Source organism: Myxocyprinus asiaticus, chromosome 31 (assembly GCF_019703515.2).
Source record: "Myxocyprinus asiaticus isolate MX2 ecotype Aquarium Trade chromosome 31, UBuf_Myxa_2, whole genome shotgun sequence".
NCBI lineage: Eukaryota > Metazoa > Chordata > Actinopteri > Cypriniformes > Catostomidae > Myxocyprinus > Myxocyprinus asiaticus.
The window spans coordinates 34,764,024-34,784,502 of record NC_059374.1 but is presented as its reverse complement, the minus strand read 5'-3'; the positions used below and the strand labels follow the sequence as shown (position 1 = coordinate 34,784,502).

The 20,479-nt window shown below is 39.3% G+C and overlaps 1 protein-coding gene across 2 annotated transcripts in view; it reads left to right on the top strand.

Annotated features, from left to right (window-relative positions):
- LOC127422073 (large proline-rich protein BAG6-like) overlaps positions 1-20,479 on the top strand; it is a 34,305-nt gene that overhangs the window by 10,456 nt on the left and 3,370 nt on the right. Inside the window, exons 10-23 of one of the 2 annotated variants that reach the window (XM_051665423.1) lie at positions 1,073-1,292; positions 1,366-1,425; positions 1,648-1,967; positions 2,956-3,040; positions 3,294-3,607; positions 3,782-4,037; positions 7,427-7,596; positions 12,418-12,471; positions 12,567-12,669; positions 13,160-13,284; positions 13,506-13,640; positions 14,575-14,628; positions 14,719-14,883; positions 18,857-18,964. In XM_051665423.1, the coding sequence (XP_051521383.1) occupies positions 1,073-1,292; positions 1,366-1,425; positions 1,648-1,967; positions 2,956-3,040; positions 3,294-3,607; positions 3,782-4,037; positions 7,427-7,596; positions 12,418-12,471; positions 12,567-12,669; positions 13,160-13,284; positions 13,506-13,640; positions 14,575-14,628; positions 14,719-14,883; positions 18,857-18,964 (2,169 nt within the window). Of the gene's footprint in view, positions 1-1,072; positions 1,293-1,365; positions 1,426-1,647; positions 1,968-2,955; positions 3,041-3,293; positions 3,608-3,757; positions 4,038-7,426; positions 7,597-12,417; positions 12,472-12,566; positions 12,670-13,159; positions 13,285-13,505; positions 13,641-14,574; positions 14,629-14,718; positions 14,884-18,856; positions 18,965-20,479 lie in introns of both variants that reach the window. The other variant, XM_051665422.1, reaches the window with a different exon arrangement.

Here is a 20,479-nt window from a genome sequence, read left to right as displayed (position 1 = left end):
CTACTGCGCTAAAACGGTTATGAGTGGCTTTAAAAGGATACAAACCTCAGATCTGAAAATTTGAAGAAGCGCTTGCATATTCATGAGATCTTCACAGAACTTTCTTAGATTGTCTGGTATCGACATGCAGGGACACAGATGAGAAGCACACAAATCTGAAGCTCAGTTAATACAGATACTTCACTAAAATTACATATTCTGCTCAATGTCGTATTTGTGCTTGATTAAATTTGTACTTTTTTCCCCCACGCTTTCTTTGTCCCCTTGAAATACAAACACAAGTGGTCACAGGAGATGCATTTATGGGACCAGGTGTAAACAGCGATGTGTCTCACCTGACCACATGTGATTGGATCACTTGAGACGCATCTTTATACAAGGTGTAAATGGGGGCAGAGACTTGTGCATTGCGAAACGTGTGGTGCATGACTCTGAAAGTGAAAGTTTCATGTTTTTTCCTCACGTTTTATTTAGAACAGTTTATAGATGAGTGTGGAGGTGTTTTCAGTAGAAGTGATTTTCCAAAGTCTCAGGAAATGGTGTTTATAATGGTAATTCAGTTTAAAGCTTTTGATTTTGTTGATTAGTAGATAAAACAAATAAATCAATTCATTTAAAACATTAAATTACAAACAATTAATTAATATTTAATTTTACTTTACTTACTTTAGTTTACTTACTTTAGTTTACTTACTTTACTTTAGAAACCGTCAGTTTTGTTGAATCCTTTTTATAGACTCAGAGTTTGTATATTTGCATTTCTCTAATGGCAGCAGTTTAAAGTAGTTTCTAGGTAAGCTCCGGGTGAGATCAAATGATTTTTTTTATTATTTGTTTTTTCTATCTTTAATTGTTATTTTTAAATCTTGCCTTGAGTGAATGTACAGTATGTAGCTATAATGATATATAATGATATTTTTTTCAAAAGAAAAGCATAGGTAGTTAAACTTGGTGTATTTTAACACATTTGTGAATAATTTTTTATGTGCGTTACTTTTCTTTTTTATGAGTTAGATTACTCGACTACAAAATTAATAAATTATGCCCATTCCAACATTTATCTTGCTTTTAGGTGAATCTTGGAACGACTTTGAACATGTCAGCCAATGGCAGACCAGCAGCTGAGGGTCAACCTCAGTCTACTGGCCAATCAGATCAGCAAGGGCAAGGACAGACGTCTTCCAGTCAGCCTGCTTCAGCCAGTCAGCAGGGTGGACAGCCAGGGCCCAGAGTAATCCGGATCAGCCATCAAACCATGGAGCCTGTGGTAATGATGCAGATGAACATTGATGGTAGGTTTCATTTGTGTGTACTGGACGTTTAGTGCATTGTTTAATGGAAATTAATAGTGTTTAAATGTTTCAGACTCAGGAAACACTGCTCAGACTAATGGACAACAGAATGCTGCTGGCACTGGACAGCCTGGTAAATCCACAGATCATTTTACCTTAAAGGGATAGTTAAACCAAAAATAATATTTTTGTCATTTACTCACCATTATTTTTTGCCAAACCCTGTGTGACTTTCTTACTTTCGTGAAAAACATATTGAGATATTAGGCAGAATGTTAGTGAATAAGAGAGGCAAAAAAATGGTAACAATCTGAGCATATGTGTGTGTAAATGCATGTGTGTTTGCATGTTGCAGGTGCCCCCACTACTGTCCAGATTCCTGGTCTACCTCCAGAATTCATGCAAGCCATTGTGCACCAAGCCACTCAGCAAGCCATGGCCATGGCAAACGCTGCCTCTGCTGGTCAGCAGGGGCAACAGACCACCACACCTGCAGCAAATGCTGGTTCTGGCTCTACTCCTCCCCCTATGCCCTCATACCCCCCACAGGCTAGAGTGGTTTTCACCAGACCCTCATTTACACATAGGATGGCTAGTCCCACTTTTGCCACACGAGGGGCCACTATCAACCTCAGAGCAGCTGTTCCACCGATGATGGGCCAACAGCCAGGACAGGTGAATGAAATTCTCATGGTATATCTAGAATGCAGAAGTGTAAATTCCAAAGAGGGCAGGAAATTTTAGGAGTTGTTTTGGACCAATATGTTTGAATGCCTTTCGTTGCATCAGAGAACTTTCCAATTAGTCATTTGTAATAATAAATAAACAATTTAAATGAACATGCGCACTGAGAATTGAATACTTGTAAGTCTAGAGATTAAAGTTGTAAAAACATATTTGCATGATATTGACAAGAATTAAAAGTGTCTTATTTTAGAAAGAGAATTCAAACACTTTCCCTTAACAATATTCTACACGTTTGCCACCCCTTGCATGTTCATTATTATACATTGCATTTTAAATCAATGCTGTTTACATAAAAAAAACTATTCAAATTGGTTTCTATATAAGCTCAAAGTAAAAGCAAATGTTTTTAATATTTGTATTTTTCTCTATCTTTACATTTATTTTTCAGTCTTTTCAATCTATTTTAAATGGTCCAAATTGGAGTTTTTGTGAATGTATATTTTTCATTTCATTTAAAAAATGTTGTAATGATTTTGGCTATATGTGTATAATATTCTCAGTTCTGTTTAATAATTTATCATATTTACATCTATTTTGTATAATTCCGCTGATTTTCCTCTAGAAGCAATGCAGAACACATGAAGAAGTGTGGAATCAGTATTCGGTCTAAAATGTTATTTAATATTTTTTTCTTGTTTATAAAACTGTTAAACAAGTCATGCTGTGATGCAGAGCTATAATTGTGTGGCCCCGTGCATACTTCTGAATCACAGCTGTGCTGATGTTCAGTACAGCAACAGGATTGCGAGTGTGATATTCTGTAAACAAAATAATATAAAACTTAATTTAGTTGATAGTTCCTCATATTCTTGCTCAAGTTATATCGCTTAATTCTAAGTCAGGCTCAGATTCAGCACTTGAGCACCGTGTGTTAATTTGTACCATGCTTTATTAGGATTTTTGTGTTTCCCCTCAGCCTGGGCACATCCCTCCGGCTGCTCTCAATCAGATGATCGGTGGTCTGGTCGGACAGCTTCTGACAGGGGCAGCTGGACAGATGGGTACATTTGCATAATAATACAAGAACTGTCAATTCTTGTTCAATTCAATTCAAATTTCATTTGTCAAACTGATAACATTTCATGTGCTCTGAGTATTTTGATTGATACCTGATGGCTACACTCATGTCTTTGGGACAGCATGCTTGAAGGGCATATTTTTCTCTTAACTAAAGCCATTTTCTGAATGTGAAGGAAAGTGTCAGCAAATCCATTCAAGTATGGTTTAATCTGTCTCACTCTTTTGTATCCTCAGCCGGTCAAACTTCTACATCTTCCCAGCATACATTCACCTTCTCCACGTCGTCCTCCACAAGCACTCCATCCACCACCACCAGTAGCTCTGGACCCACACAGTCTAATAGTACCAGCACTAGTACCAGCACCAGTACTCCCCATCCTGGAACTGCACCGCCACCCCCTCAGGAAACTCCTTTAGGGGGAAACCTGGAGCAGTTGTTGGGGTCTCTTCTAGGCGGAGCTGTTGCTGCAGGTGGCCAGGGGTCTTCTATAACAGTCACCATGCCTGGGGTCCCAACCTTCATCCAGGGCGTCACAGATTTCATGCAGGCAAACAGATTTCCTCTTTATAGACTTAATCAAATAAGTCTTTTGTTTCAGCTTTTATTGCTTGATTTGTCTCTTTTTGCCTGCCATTTTCTCATTGTTCTTTGTAATGCATGCTGGTATGTATAAGATGATATGCATCTCTGTCATCAGGCTTCCCAAACACTTTTCTCTCAGCCTCCCACTGGACAGCCTCCTGCTTCCACCCCCACTGCACCTGGGGCCACCCCAAATGCAGCGTCTGCTCCTGGGGCTGCTGCAGCCGGTGAGGGCCTGAACCCTGAGCTCTTCACTGGGATAGTGCAGGGCGTCCTTTCCACCATGATGGGCTCTCTAGGTACCCCTCAAAACGAAACTGAGAGCATCGCTCAGTTCATCCAGAGGCTCTCCCAGACTAGTAACATCTTCACCTCTGGCACTGGAGATGCTATGGGTGAGCTCCTTTTTTCTGACTCCCTTTTAGTCCATTTTGTTTTCTTGTTCCTTGTTTGTGGGGCTTGCTAAGACAAGCTGCATTTTAAATGTTTCTCATTCTTTTCAAATCTCTAATCTTTAAACGGATAGCGTACCATAAATTAAAATTCTGCCATTATTTATTCATAAAATAATGTTGTTCCAACTCGTATGAATTTCTTTCTTCCATAGAACACAACAGGAAATGTTAGGTGGAATGTTTAGGCCCTGATATACTTCCAGAGAAGTTCTTATTCGTTCAGGGTAAAAAGATCTAAACAGACGTTTACAATGGTATACTGTTTGTGAACATTCAGACACCAGTCACGCTGCCATGGGAGGTATTTAGAGGAGCATTTAAATATGAGGATGCTACATGTAAAATATAAACTAATGTGACATTAAAATGTGTTATCAATTATTTTATGCCTTATTCTATGAGTGGAATTCACATGAGGTCAGTAAAAGAAGCTGTTTTAACCACTCGATGATGATTTAAAGCAGCGGTTCTCAAACCAGTCCTGGAGGCCCCCCAGTACTGCACATTTTGCATGTCGCACTTTTCTGACACACCCAATTTTAGTCTTGAGAACCACAGATTTAAAGTAATACAGTTGAAGTCAGAAGTTTACATACACCTTAGCCAAATACATTTAAACTCAGTTTTTCACAATTCCTGACATTTAATCGTAGAAAACATTCCCTGTCTTAGGTCAGTTAGGATCACTGCTTTAAGAATGTGATATGTCGGGGGCCTGGGTATCTCAGCGAGTATTGACGCTGACTACCACCACTGGAGTTGCGAGTTCGAATCCAGGGTGTGCTGAGTGACTCCAGCCAGGTCTCCTAAGCATCCAGATTGGCCCAGTTGCTAGGGAGGGCAGAGTCACATGGGCTAACCTCCTCGTGGTCGCGATTAGTGGTTCTCACTCTCAATGGGGTGCATGGTAAGTTGTGCGTGGATCGCGGAGAATAGCATGAGCCTCCACATGCGGAGTCTCCGCGGGGTCATGCACAACGAGCCAAGTGATAAGATGCGTGGATTGGCGTTCTTAAAGGCAACTGTGTCTTGTCCTCCGCCACCCGGATTGAGGTAAGCACGCCACCACGAGGACCTACTAAGTAGTGGGAATTGGGCATTCCAAATTGGGAGAAATGGGGATAAAATAAAAAAAAAAAAAGTGAAATGTCAGAATAATAGTAGAGAGAATTATTTCTTTCACCTTTTATTTCTTTCATCACATTCCCAGTAGGTGAGAAGTTTACATAAACATTAAGTATTTGGTAGCATTGTCTTTAAATTGTTTAACTTGGGTCAAACGTTTTGGGTAGCCTTCCACAAGCTTCTCACATAAAGTTGCTAGAATTTTGGCCCATTCCTCCAGACAGAACTGGTGTAACTGTGTCAGGTTTGTAGACCTCCTTGCTTGTGCATGCTTTTTCAGTTCTGCCCACAAATGTTCTATCGGATTGAGGTCAGGGCTTTGTGATGGCTACTCCAATACCTTGACTTTGTTGTCTTTAAGCCATTTTGCCACAACTTTGGAGGTATGCTTGGGGTCCATTTGGAAGACCCATTTGCGACCAAGTTTTAATGTCCTGGCTGATGTCTTGAGATGTTGCTTCAATATATCCACATAATTTTCCTTCTTCATGATGGCATCTATTTTGTGAAGTGCACTAGTCCCTCCTGCAGCAAAGCACCCCCACAACATGATGCTGCCACCCCCATGCTTCACGGTTGGGATGGTGGTCTTCGGCTTGCAAGCTTCACCCTTTTTCCTCCAAACATAATGATGGTCATTATGGTCAAACAGTTCAATTGTTGTTTCATTAGACCTCTGTCCACATGTGCACTTGCAAACTGTTGTCTGGCTTTTTTATGGCCGTTTTGAGCAGTGGCTTCTTCTTTGCTGAGCAGCCTTGCAGGTTATGTCGATATAGGACTCGTTTTACTGTGGATATAGATACTTGTCTGCCTGTTTCCTCCAGCATCTTCACAAGGTCCTGGGATTGATTTACACTTTTTGCACCAAACTGTGTTCATTTCTAGGAGACAGAATGCATCTCCTTCCTGAGCGGTATGATGGCTGTGGGGTCCCATGGTGTTTATACTTGAGTACTTTTGTTTGTACGGATGAGCGTGGTACCTTCAGGCATTTGGAAATTGCTCCCAAGGATGAACCAGACTTGTGGAGGTCCACACTTTTTTTTCTGAGGTCTAGGCTGATTTCTTTTGATTTTCCCATGATATCAAGCAAAGAGACACTGAGTTTGAAGATAGGCCTTAAAATACATCCACAGGTACACCTCCAATTCAGTACATCACCTATCAGAAGCTAATTGGCTAATTGTCTAAAGGCTTGACATCATTTTCTATAATTTTCCAAGCTGCTTAAAGTCACAGATAATTTAGGGTATGTAAACTTCTGACCCATGGAATTGTGATTATAGTCAATTAAAAGTTAAACTATCTGTCTGTAAATAGTTGTTGGAAAAATTACTTGTATCATGCACAAAGTAGATGTCCTAAACGACTTGCCAAATCTATAGTTTGCTAATATTAAATTTGTGGAGTGGTTAAAAAATTAGTTTTAATGCCTTCAACCTAAGCGTATGTAAACTTCTGACTTCAACTGTATATATGCAGTAGATAATGTTTAATTTGTCTTGTTTACATTCTGAATTCATGACGCTAATGTGCTAACACGCTATACGCAGCCAAAATATGCGCCGAATAAATCTGTTATTGTAATTTATGATGACACTGATACTACTGCAAAGACAGGTTTATAAAAGAGTGTTAATGTTCAGATTGTAGACAATGATAGGGGCATATCTTACATTGGGGAGATGTTTGAATGCCTTTTGCTGCAGATGGTACATTAGTGAATGGGCACTTTAGACTATTGATTCCTTTTGTAGATTAATTAAACAAAAAAAATAATTGCATGAAAACAAAGTAGTAGGTGGAGCTTCAGGTCACACCTACCGATGACGTGGACCAATGGCAGCAAGGTGTTTAGCAGCCTGTTAGAAGTTTTCCTAAAAGTGTGCCCAGGCGAGCCGTTACGAACCATCGAAATGAATGCAAAAACACCTTATTTTTGGCCAGATTTAGTTTTAAATGACGTCATACCTGGTCGTACTTCTATTTCGTATGAAGTATATCTGGGCCTTTATGGACTGAGAAATTATACCTAACATCTCCTTTTCCTTCCATGGAAGAAAGAAAATCATATGGGTTTAGAATGACATGCGAGTGAGTAAATGATGACTTAGTTTTCATCTTTGGGTGAACTGACTCTTTAAGTATTTAGCTTTGGTGTGAAACTTGTCCTACACTTACATGTGGTTATGTGTGTTTAGGTTTCTTTGGTGATCTTCTGGCTCTGGTGTGTCAGAACTTCTCCATGGTGGATATGGTGTTGTTGCTTCACGGGCAGCACCAGCCACTTGGTCGTATCCAGCCCCAGCTTGCCCAGTTCTTCACTGAGCACTTTCTGCAAGGCCGTGAACCCACAGAGGCTAATATCACTGTAAGTCATACTTAAGCAGTATCAGGGAGCACTTGTTGGCAGATGTATATCCCAATAAATGTTTGCAGGGTTTGATGGTTTTGTTTTCACTAAAAGGAAACGCAAACCAGAAAGTAATTGTAGTTGTCTGTTTGAAAGTGCTTTGTTCAAAATATAGCCATACATGTACAGTTTTACCATGTCTATTAGAACAAGTACTCCATCATACAAAATATGGAACCTGATACGGAAAATGAAGGGAAAAAACAACGGTCCTCAAATACAACACATCAAACAGCACGGCACACTCTTGACTTCAAAACAAGAAATTGCAAACATTCTAGCAAAAACTTGAAAAACTCAATCAATTCTTCTATTGAGAACTGCCATCCTGCTTTTCGAACTTTCTTGCTCAAGAAAAAGAAAAGATTAACTTCGGCTCCAGTAACACAGAGCCATACAACCAACCTTTTTCTATGGAAGAACTACAGCAAGCCATTAAAAAATCCCATGACACAGCTGTTGGACTGGATAAAATCCACTATCAATTTTTAAAGAATCTACCCCACCTTTCTCTGAAAATGCTCCTTAGAATTTTTAACTCCATCTGGATATCGGAAAAAATCCCATCTGCCTGGCATGAAGCAGAAATAATACCTATTCCAAAGCCAGGAAAAGACCATAACGACCCCATAAACTACCGCCCAATAGCTTTAACCAGTTGTTTATGCAGAACAATGGAGAGGATGGTCAGTGATCGCCTGGTCTGGATACTGGAATCTAAACACCACATAAGTAATGCCCAATGTGGTTTCAGGAAAGGTCGAAGCACTACAGATCACCTTATTTGTCTTGAAAGCTCTATTAGTGACGCCTTTACCAGAAAAGAGCATGTTGTAGCTGTCTTCTTTGATTTGGAGAGCCTATGACACGACATGGAAACATGGAATTTTAAAGGATTTGTTTCAAATTAATTTTAGAGGTCGACTGGCAATCTTCATTGAAAGTTTTTTATCGAACAGACTTTTTAGAGTTAAAATAGCAAACACTTTGTCTAACCTACATAAACAAGGACTTGGAGTACCTTAAGGAAGTATCCTATCAGTAACCCTCTTCAGTATTAAAATAAATAGCATTGCAAAAGTCATTGGCTCTGATGTGCTCTGTAGTTTACAGGTGCATCTCAATAAATTAGAATGTCGTGGAAAAGTTCATTTATTTCAGTAATTCAACTCAAATTGTGAAACTCGTGTATTAAATAAATTCAATGCACACAGACTGAAGTAGTTTAAGTCTTTGGTTCTTTTAATTGTGATGATTTTGGCTCACATTTAACAAAAACCCACCAATTCACAATCTCAAAAAATTAGAATACATCATAAGACCAATAAAAAAAACATTTTTAGTGAATTGTTGGCCTTCTGGAAAGTATGTTCATTTACTGTATATGTACTCAATACTTGGTAGGGGCTCCTTTTGCTTTAATTACTGCCTCATTTCAGCGTGGCATGGAGGTGATCAGTTTGTGGCACTGCTGAGGTGGTATGGAAGCCCAGGTTTCTTTGACAGTGGCCTTCAGCTCATCTGCATTTTTTGGTCTCTTGTTTCTCATTTTCCTCTTGACAATACCCCATAGATTCTCTATGGGGTTCAGGTCTGGTGAGATTGCTGGCCAGTCAAGCACACCAACACCATGGTCATTTAACCAACTTTTGGTGCTTTTGGCAGTGTGGGCAGGTGCCAAATCCTGCTGGAAAATGAAATCAGCATCTTTAAAAAGCTGGTCAGCAGAAGGAAGCATGAAGTGCTCCAAAATTTCTTGGTAAACGGGTGCAGTGACTTTGGTTTTCAAAAAACACAATGGACCAACACCAGCAAATGACATTGCACCCCAAATCATCACAGACTGTGGAAACTTAACACTGGACTTCAAGCAACTTGGGCTATGAGCTTCTCCACCCTTCCTCCAGACTCTAGGACCTTGGTTTCCAAATGAAATACAAAACTTGCTCTCATCTGAAAAGAGGACTTTGGACCACTGGGCAACAGTCCAGTTCTTCTTCTCCTTAGCCCAGGTAAGACACCTCTGATGTTGTCTGTGGTTCAGGAGTGGCTTAACAAGAGGAATACGACAACTGTAGCCATATTCCTTGACACGTCTGTGTGTGGTGGCTCTTGATGCCTTGACCCCCAGCCTCAGTCCATTCCTTGTGAAGTTCACCCAAATTCTTGAATCAATTTTGCTGGACAATCATAAGGCTGCGGTTCTCTTGGCTGGTTGTGCATCTTTTTCTTCCACACTTTTTCCTTCCACTCAACTTTCTGTTAACATGCTTGGATACAGCACTCTGTGAACAGCCAGCTTCTTTGGCAATGAATGTTTGTGGCTTACCCTCCTTGTGAAGGGTGTCAATGATTGTCTTCTGGACAACTGTCAGATCAGCAGTCTTCCCCATGATTGTGTAGCCTAGTGAACCAAACTGAGAGACCATTTTGAAGGCTCAGGAAACCTTTGCAGGTGTTTTGAGTTGATTAGCTGATTGGCATGTCACCATATTCTAATTTTTTGAGATAGTGAATTGGTGGGTTTTTGTTAAATGTGAGCCAAAATCATCACAATTAAAAGAACCAAAGACTTAAACTACTTCAGTCTGTGTGCACTGAATTTATTTAATACACGAGTTTCACAATTTGAGTTGAATTACTGAAATAAATGAACTTTTCCATGACATTCTAATTTATTGAGATGCACCTGTATATGTAGATAATATCTGCATTTGCTACAAGAGCAAGTACATGAATACTATCGAGCGAAAAATACAATTGAAGAGAAACAATATGCACTCCTGGTCAACACAGAACGGTTTCAAGTTCTCACAAACAAAAACCATCTGTATGCATTTCTGTCAGCTTCGTTTGCTACACAATGAACCAGAGCTGTTTATGGATGGAGTCCCCATTAAAGTTGTTAAAGAGAACAGGTTTCTTGGTATCACTTTTGACAACAAACTGTCTTTTATTCTTCACAATAAATCACTTAAAAATAAATGCTTTATAGCTATGCATGTTTTAAAGGTTTTACCCAAAACCAAATGGGGAGCAGACAGCTCAACTCTCATGAACTTGTACAGAACCATGGTACGCTCAAAGCTGGACTATAGAAGTATCATTTATGGATCAGCTAGGAAGTCATACATACGACTTATGGACACTGTACACCACCAAGGTATATGACTAGCTTTGGGAGCCTACAGAACATCACCAATCCAAAGTCTCTATGCGGAAGCCAATGAACCTTCCTTTGAAATCAGACGCCTAAAATTGGCCTTACAATAAGCAACCAAACTTAAAACAGTTAAAGAAAACCCAGCCTATTCAGCAGTTTTCCCACTTCAGCATTCAACAATATATGAAAAAAAAAAACCAAGTTTCATTCGTCCATTTGGCCTACGTATAAAAACCCATCGGGAGAATCTGAAAGTGGATCTAAACAGTGTGGAACAGGCACATTTCTGCAAAATTCCTCCATGGGATCTCAAAAAGCCTAAAATCCATCTGGATTTAACAAAGAACCAAAAATCCAAAACACATCCGAATGATTTCCATCAACAATTTCTGGACATAAGAGCAGTATACCCACAACATATCCCAGTATACACAGATGGATCTAAATCTGAAAATAAAGTGGCAGCAGCTTTTGCAACAAACCGTGTCAGGGTATCCGCATCCCTGACCAAAGTTCAGTTTTCACTGCAGAGGCAAACGCTCTACTACTGGCACTGAAGTTTATTGAGACTGCTCCACAATTTTTTTTTTTAATAATAACTGATTCAAAATCATGTCTTGAAGCATTGGAAGCTACTAAAACTGATCACCCAACAATCATGAAGATTTTAATCAAATTGTCATCTCTTGAAGCAAAGAGTTTTAATATTATTTTCTGCTGGGTACCTGGACACTCAGGAATCTCCGGTAATGAACAAGCAGACAGAGCTGCCAAAAAAGCACTATCTACTGAACTAGTAAAATGCCCTATACCTTCCACAGATCTGAAACCAACTCTGAATGTATATATCAAAAACAAATGGCAGTCAGATTGGGATCAATGTTTAAACAACAAATTACGAGAAATAAATCTTGTTGTTGGAACAAGATATGTGTTCCCTTTTAATAATCGTTGCGATCAAGTCATTTATACACGATGCCGGATAGGACATACAAGACTCGCACACCAATTTTTACTCTCAGGAGAAAATTCACCAAAGTGCTCATCTTGTCAGAATCCACTATCCATTAAACATATTTTACTGGACTGTCATACCTCTACACATCTGAGGAACCTGTATTATTCAGTTGATTCTTTTGAAAAGGTTTTTAATCAAGTGAATCCAAATTTAGTTTTAAGGTTTTTAGGAAAAATGAATCTTAAACACCTCATTTAACTTATTTAACTATTTTAAATAACTAAACTTGGTTCCCGTCATGAATATAGCCATAGAAGTTGGCATGGTGTAAAAAATGAAAGAAACAAACAAACCATGTCTATTAGCACGCAACTAATATAACACACATATGTGTGTATATACAATGTTATCGCTGTGACCGCATTCAGAGAGTGTACACAAAGTTTTTAACTATAAATTTAGCATGCACATCTGTGTGTTGTCTCTCTAGGCCAGCACAGAATCCATACATAATTTTTGCTTTCATTTTTGCCCTAACCACAGACCCTGAGCCAAATTAATAGGCTGCTTCCCTGCACACTTTTTTTATTTTTTATTTATTTTTGTCTATTTCTGTTACTTGTTTTATGTCTTCTGGTTTCTCTTTCTGTTTTAATAGACAGCAGCCAATGATTTAATCGCTGAACTTGAGGAATACATCACAGAAAGTTTTGTAAGAACCTCCTGATCCATTCCAAGATTAAAATGATTTCTGCTCAGCACATAGTGGGGAATGATGTATGTGACTCTTATGTTCATCTCATCTAGTCAACTGTCACAGTCCGTGATGGAGTGGATATCACCCAGACAAACCGGTCTTTTCTCAGACAGCAACTAACTGGCATCGCCACCCACATACTGCATTGCAGCGGTATGTCGAGACAATAGGCATTGTGAGATGACATCAGTCTCCATGTAAATTCAGAAACACAACACATTCAAAACATTTTAAATATCCGCATACAGTTTTTTATTTTCTTATATGTCTTGGCTTTGAAGTTATGTCTCAAGCCACTGTTGGAATTTTTTTGTGTAGAATACAGGGGGAAAAAAACTATTTTAATTGCTCTTTATTTAGTATTAAGGAATAATTCATCCAAAAATTCTTCGTTATTTCAAACCCAGACCTGTGTGAATTTCCTCCGTGGAACGCAAAATAACTGAAAGCCTCAATCACTATTCACTTTCTTTTAATGAAAAAAGATGCAATGAAAGTGAATGGGGACTGAGGATAATGTTTTCCCTCACATCTTGTGTTTGTGTTCCATGGAAGAAAGAAAGTTATACTGGAGTAAATTATGTTTTTTTTTTTTAAAGAAGAACATTATTATCTAATATTTTGTGTGTTTACATTTCATCAGATCAAACATTTGGACCTCGGCTCCTACAGCTGTGTAACCGAGCTCTCTTTGATTGTCTGGCCCTCAACCTCTACTGTCTGAATGGAGAACAAAGTGCCCTTACTGCTGTCATCAACCACCGCATTGTTAGTACCCAAAACCGATGATTTCAGATTCCAACACCCCCTTTCCTCTCTATTCTGAAGCCTACGATGCGGTCTCTGTAAATAAAACATTTCCATATTGGTGGAGGTTTGCATTTATATAGCAAACTTTATAATCTAGGTTTTAAGAAAGGCTTTAGGCTAGACATATATGGTGTTTTGACTGTGTCTATACCTGAATCTGTAATTTCTCTTCTCCCCAGAGAACAATGTCAGCTGAGGTTAATCCCAGCCTGGTGAACTGGTTAACCAGTATGATGACCATGAGGCTGCAAGTTATACTGGAGCATATCCCGGTCACAGAGGAACAAATTACGCATTATGTCATCCACACACAGGTTTGATTTTACTCACATGGCACATTTACAGATAAGATTCTATCTTAAGAACAGTTTTGATCATTGTTTAGTATGTAATGCATGATGTTTGCATAGTCAATGTAGTCTTGGTAAACATGATACAAACTGTGTGTAGAATATGCTTGAAAATTGTTCATTATTTACTGTAAATATTTTTATGCAGGTTGGAATCCTTCCTGCAATTTCACCTAATCCCATTCCACCTCTCTCCCCTAAAATTTCCTGTTCCCTTTGTCTCCAACACTATAAAAGTGACAAAGCCTGTAAATAAATATATACATACAATTTATATATATATATTAAATATAACTTATTTTACGATTATTTTTTAAGTGAAATATTTTCAGTTAAAGTGAACATGAAATTAGAATTGACACTATTTTCTTATTGTTTACAATTCATAAATTAATGTCATTCCAAAGAAAAAAAAAATTTTTTTGTCCTTAATCTTTTAATAAAATGCAATAACTTGCTCCACCTCCACCTCCGAATCTACTTTGCTTAGGTGAACTGAATCACTTAGGCTGGGCAGTCTATTAATTTAGGCTACTGTTTTTGCATCACAAAGCCAAAACATAGTAACTACTGTATGTCAACTCTGAAACTAAGAATGAATGGCTTTAATTGTCTAGCCAAATGTGGATTATTAAATACTCTCATTTTGTTTTCTCTGAATCTGAGCATAGTTGAGTCAAACCCGTCTCTCACAGGACAGATCAAAGTCTTAAGAGACACAATTTCATTTATACCGCTGTTGTGACTAAATGTGGAGTGACTGCTTTTTGCCTTTGCAGGGCAGTGTTGTTGGTAATGCACACTTTCTAAAATACATCAGAAATAAGAGGTTGTGATTACTGTTTCATGTTGACTTAAAAAAAAAAAAATGCAATACAGATGTCTGTCTGTCTTAAAGAGTCAAGAATCAGCAGAGAGGCACACACAGGAACCTGAGCCTCAAAACATGGAGGTAAATTAATATAGAAAGTGGGTTTGAAGGGAATGGTTAAGGTTACTGTATATTACATTATATTTATATCCTCTCTCATACATGGTTCAGATGGGGGACAGTCATTCTCCCACACCTGCTACTACAGCAGAGGAAGCTCTGGCCTCCTCCCAGGAATCAGGAGCTGTGGGAGGTTCAGCTGGAGAAGGAGAGGAAGCTGTCGGAGGAGAGGAGACAGGGAGGGATGCTGAAGCTTGGGCAGCTGCATTGCCTCCTGTGAGTTTTCTTTATCTATTTTCTGTGTTTAACCATTATTCGTTTTCCATGTTGGTGAATCTCACAAAAAACATGTCTGGGTCATATTTCACCCCAAAATCAAAAAGAGCTAATTTTTCTTTTCATTTTATTTATTTATTTATTTTATTTTTTTCAGAAACCAAATTGTCTTTACCATACTGTAATACAATGTGTTAAAATCAGCACAAATTAAAGACAGTAACAAATACTACCATTATGTAAGAAAGCTTTACAATAATAATAATAATAAAAATAGAATTTTATATATATATATATACACACACACACACACACAGTACTGTGCAAATTTTTAGGCACTTGTGAAAAAAATTTTGCATAGTGAGGATGTCTTCAAAAATAATGACATAAATAGTTTTCATTTATCACTTGATGTCATACAAAGTCCAGTAAACATAAAAAAAAAAGCTACATCAATATTTGGTGTGACAGCCTTTGCTTTTAAAACAGCACCAATTCTCCTAGGTACACCTGGACACATTTTGTCTTGGTTGTTGGCAGATAGGATGTTCCAAGCTTCTTGGAGAATTCGCCACAGTTGTTCTATCTATTTAGGCTGTCTCAGTTGCTTCTTTCTCTTTATGTAATCTCAGATTGACACCATGTTCAGTGGGGGGCTTTGTGGGGGCCATGACATCTGTTGCAGGGCTCCCTGTTCTTCTATTCTAATCTTTTTTATTTGCAAAAGGAATGTTTGGGAGTCTAACATTTATATTCCCTATTGACACACTAAAGCTGAAGATATAATTAACCATCTTAAGACAAATGCTTTTGTGAAACATCTTATGTGACTAAGATTTTTGCACAGTACTGTGTATGTATATTAGGGGTGTGACAAGATCTCGTGCCACGAGATCTTACGATATTAAAACGTGACGATATTTCTCGTTGAAGTGAAAAGCTGTCTCACGATATCAGCATGATGGAGTGTGAGGGTGAAATTAGCATAGAAGATGCCCCCGCCACTTTTAAATCGTTTGTGTGGCAGCATTTTATGTACCCAGTGGAAACAATAAACGGCAACAGAGTGACAGACGAGATATGAACAAAGGCTGTGTCTCGTTTGGAAGGCTGCGTCCTCCGGAGGTCGCATTTATCGGCCGCATACGTCATCGAGGCTGTCTCGTTTCATTTTTTTTATTTTTATTTTTTGTCTTTTTCTTATTTTTTATCTATTGTCAATGCCTTTTATGTATAAGCACTTACATTTATACAATTGTTAACCTTTTTTGCATTCCCAATAAAAAAAAAATGAAACGAGACAGCTCGATGACATATGCGGCCGACAAATGCGACCTCCGGAGGACGCAGCCTTCCAAATGAGACACAGCCAATATGTTAGCACTGTAAGAAAATAGTGCCCTACACCGTGGCAAACACAAGCACTATGCAAAGACACCTACAGAATCACTGCAGCTCTCAACTTAAATCAACCAGGTCTGAAGAGACTCATGTGAAATCATACAGGAGAGAAGCCAGTCAGTTGCGTTTGTGGCAAAACCTTTTACAGTGCTTGTATATTGTTCTTTTACTGCATATGATAATTCATACTCAAAGTAGAACTGAAGTGACATTCATTACAAGATGATTAGTTAAAACATTTCAAAATGCACCTGCATTGTTTTGCATTTTGTGACTTTCAGTCAAATAAAAGACTATTTTTCCAGTCATATACACTACCGGTCAAAAGTTTTGAAACACTTGCCTGAAATGTTTCTCATGATGTTACACATCTTTTGATCTGAAGGCGTATGCTTAAGTGTTTGAAATTAGTTTTGTAGACAAAAATATAATTGTGCCACCATATTAATTTAATTACAAAAATTTTTTTTTTTTTAAATTGATGACTTGGACCAAATAATAAAGAAAAGCAGGCAATAAGTGCCCAACATAGATGGGAACTCCTTCAGTACTGTTTAAAAGCATCCCAGGGTGATGCCTCAAGAAGTTGGTTGAGAAAATGTCAAGAGTACATGTCTGCGAATTCTAGGCAAAGGGTGACTACTTTGAAGATGCTAAAATATGATATAGTTTTGATTTATTATTAAACCCTAATGTTTGTGTGTGTGTGTGTGTGTATATATATATATAAATAAATAAAACTCAGCAAAAAAAGAAACTTCCCTTTTTCAGGACACTGTATTTTATAGATAATTTTGTAAAAATCCAAATAACTTCACAGATCTTTATTGTAAAGGGTTTAAACAATGTTTTCCTTGCTTGTTCAATGAACCATAAACAATTAATGAACATGCACCTGTGGAACAGTCGTTAAGACACTAACAGCTTACAGACGGTAGGCAATTAAGGTCACAGTTATAAAAACTTAGGACACTAAAGAGACTGTTCTACTGACTCTGAAAAACAACAAAAGAAATATGCCCAGGGTCCCTGCTCATCTGCGTGAACGTGCCTTAGGCGTGCTGCATGGAGGCATGAGGACTGCAGATGTGGCCAGGGCAATATATTGCAATGTCCGTACTGTGAGACGCCTAAGACAGCACTACAGGGAGAGAGGAAGGACAGCTGATCATCCTCGCAGTGGCAGACCACGTGTAACAACACCTGCACAGGATCGGTACATCCAAATATCACACCTGCAGGACAGGTAGGATGGCAACAACAACTGCCCGAGTTACACCAGGAACGCACAGTCCCTCCATCAGTGCTCAGACTATCTGCAATAGGCTGAGAGAGGCTGGACTGAGGGCTTGTAGGCCTGTTGTAAGGGAGGTCCTTACCAGACATCATCTGCAACAGCGTCACCTATGGGCACAAACCCACCTTCGCTGGACCAGACAGGACTGGCAAAAAGTGCTCTACACTGACGAGTCACGGTTTTGTCTCACCAGGGGTGATGGTCAGACTCGCGTTTATTGTCGAAGGAATGAGCGTTACACCAAGGCCTGTACTCTGGAGCGGGATCGATTTGGAGGTTGAGGGTCCGTCTTGGTCTGGGGCGGTGTGTCACCGCACCATCGGACTGAGCTTGTTGTCATTGCAGACAATCTGAGCACATCTGGGACCTGTTGGATCAGAGGGTGAGGACTAGGGCCATTCCCTCCAGAAATGTCTGGGAACTTGCAAGTGCCTTGGTGGAAGAGTGGGGTAACATCTCACAGCAAGAACTGGCAAATCTGGTGCAGTCCATGAGGAGGAGATGCACTGCAGTACTTAATGCAGCTGGTGGCCACACCAGATACTGACTGTTACTTTTGATATTGACCCCCCCCCCCCTTTGTTCAGGGACACATTATTCCATTTCTGTTAGTCACATGTCTGTGAAACTTGTTCAGTTTGTCATAGTTTTTGAATCTTTTTATGTTCATACAAATATTTACACGTTAATTTTGCTGAAAATAAAAGCAGTTGAAAGTGAGAGAACATTTCTTTTTTGCTGAGTTTATTTACATTAATGAGAATTGGATATGTATTTATTTTATTTTTTTTGCATTACAGTAATGAGAAATGGGGGAGAAATGTGCTTAATTGTCACAAATCATGTGGCGATAAAACAAATAATAATTTGATCAAAAATAGTCTTCCTTTTCTTTATGCGATTTATAATTTCTTTTTTTTTTTCTTTTTCTGGTGAATTATGACCCGTACATTTTCTTGACATGAAATTCACCTGCTTATGCATTTACTCTGAACTGAAACAGAGTAATTTGCACAAATTTAGTGCCATACTTTCCGATCAACATTTTAAGTGCTGAAAAAAAAAAAGACTTCTAACTCTTAAACATGTTATTGTTATTCTTTAGCCTACAACTTATTCAAAAATAAATGCAAGTTTCCATGAGCTGGTCCTTCATACCCCAGGCATTTGACATTATCTATGTATATTCATTCAGATCATGGAAACTGTAAGACTGAATGTTGTTTTGAGTGTAGGCTTGGTGAGCCATTAAGCCTACTGCTTTATTGTTCGTAGGAGTGGGTTCCCATTATCAGACAAGATCAGATCAGTCAGAGGAAAATGAAGGCCCAACCTCCTCTCTCTGATGCGTATCTTCATGGGATGCCAGCCAAGCGCAGGAAGGTAAACATTAAATTATCTATTTCTTCAGAACACTTTAAAAGTAGCAAAGTTACAACAAATTATTTTTTAAATATAAGCAATACTCTAAGAGGGCAGTTGGTGTTATCTTTGCCCAAATGCACATTCATTGATCAGTGAAAAACAATTTAATGCCTAATTATAATTACAGTTAGTAGTAGACCATTTGAGCTTATATATACACACACACACACACACACACACACACACACACACATGAGCCAAAACATTATGGCCACTCAAAGATGAAGGGAATGACATTGATCATCTCCTAACAAGGCCACATGTCAAGGTCTGGGTAGATTAGATGGTAAGCGAACAATCAGTTCTCGTAGTCGACGTGTTGAATGCAGGAGAAATGGGCAGGAGTAAAGATCTGAGCGACTTTGACAATGGCCAGATTTTTATGGCCAGACGACTGGGTCAGAGCACCTCTGAAATGGCAAGGCTTGTGGTGTGCTCTGGGTCAGCAGTTTTGAGTATCTACCGACAGTGTTCCGAGGAGGGATGAACCACAAACCGGCAACTTGGTGTTGGGCACCCAAAGCTAATCGATGCGTGAGGGCAAGAAGGCTATCCTGTTTGGTCCGAACCAACAGAAGGTCTACTGTGCCACAAGTCACAGAAAATTTTAATGATGGTTACAGGAGAAATGTGACAACATGCAGTGCATCGCACCCTGCTGCTTATGAGGCTGCGTAGCTGTAGACCAGTCAGATTGCCCATGATGACACCTGTCCACCCTTGAAAGTGCTTACAATGGGCACGGGAGCATTGGAACTTGACCTTGGATCAGTGGAAGAAGTTTGCCTTGTCCGATGAGTCCCATTTTCTTTTACATCATGTGGACGGCTGTGTAGGTGTGCTGTGTTTGCCTCGGGAAGTGATGGCACCAGGATGCACTGTGGGAAGGCGACAAGCTGGTGGAGGGAGTGTGATGCTCTGGGCAATGTTCTGCTGGGAAACCCTGGGTCCGGCCATTAATGTGGACGTAAATTTGACACGTGCCATCTACCTAAACATCATTGCAGACCAGGTACACCCCTTTATGCCAATGGTATTCCCTAATGGTAGTGGCCTCTTTCAGCAGGATAACGTGCCCTGCCACACTGCACACATGTTTGGTAATTGTTTGAGGAACATGATGAAGAGTTCAAGGTGTTGCCCTGGCCTCCAAATTCCCCAGATCTCAATCCAGTTGAGCATCTTAGGGATGTGCTGGACCAACAAGTCCGATCCACGGTGGCTCCACCTCGCAACTTACAGGACTTGAAGGAACTACTGCTAATGTCTTGGAGCCACAGGACACCTTCAGGGGTCTTGTAGAGTCAATGCCTTGGTGAGTTGGTGCTGTTTTGGCAGCACATGGAGAACCAACAGCATATTAGGCAGGTGGTCATAATGTTTTGACTCATAAGTGAATATAGCAGAGTGTGTGTATGTGTGTGTGTGTATGTGTGTGTATACATACACGCACCGATCAGCTGCAACATTAAA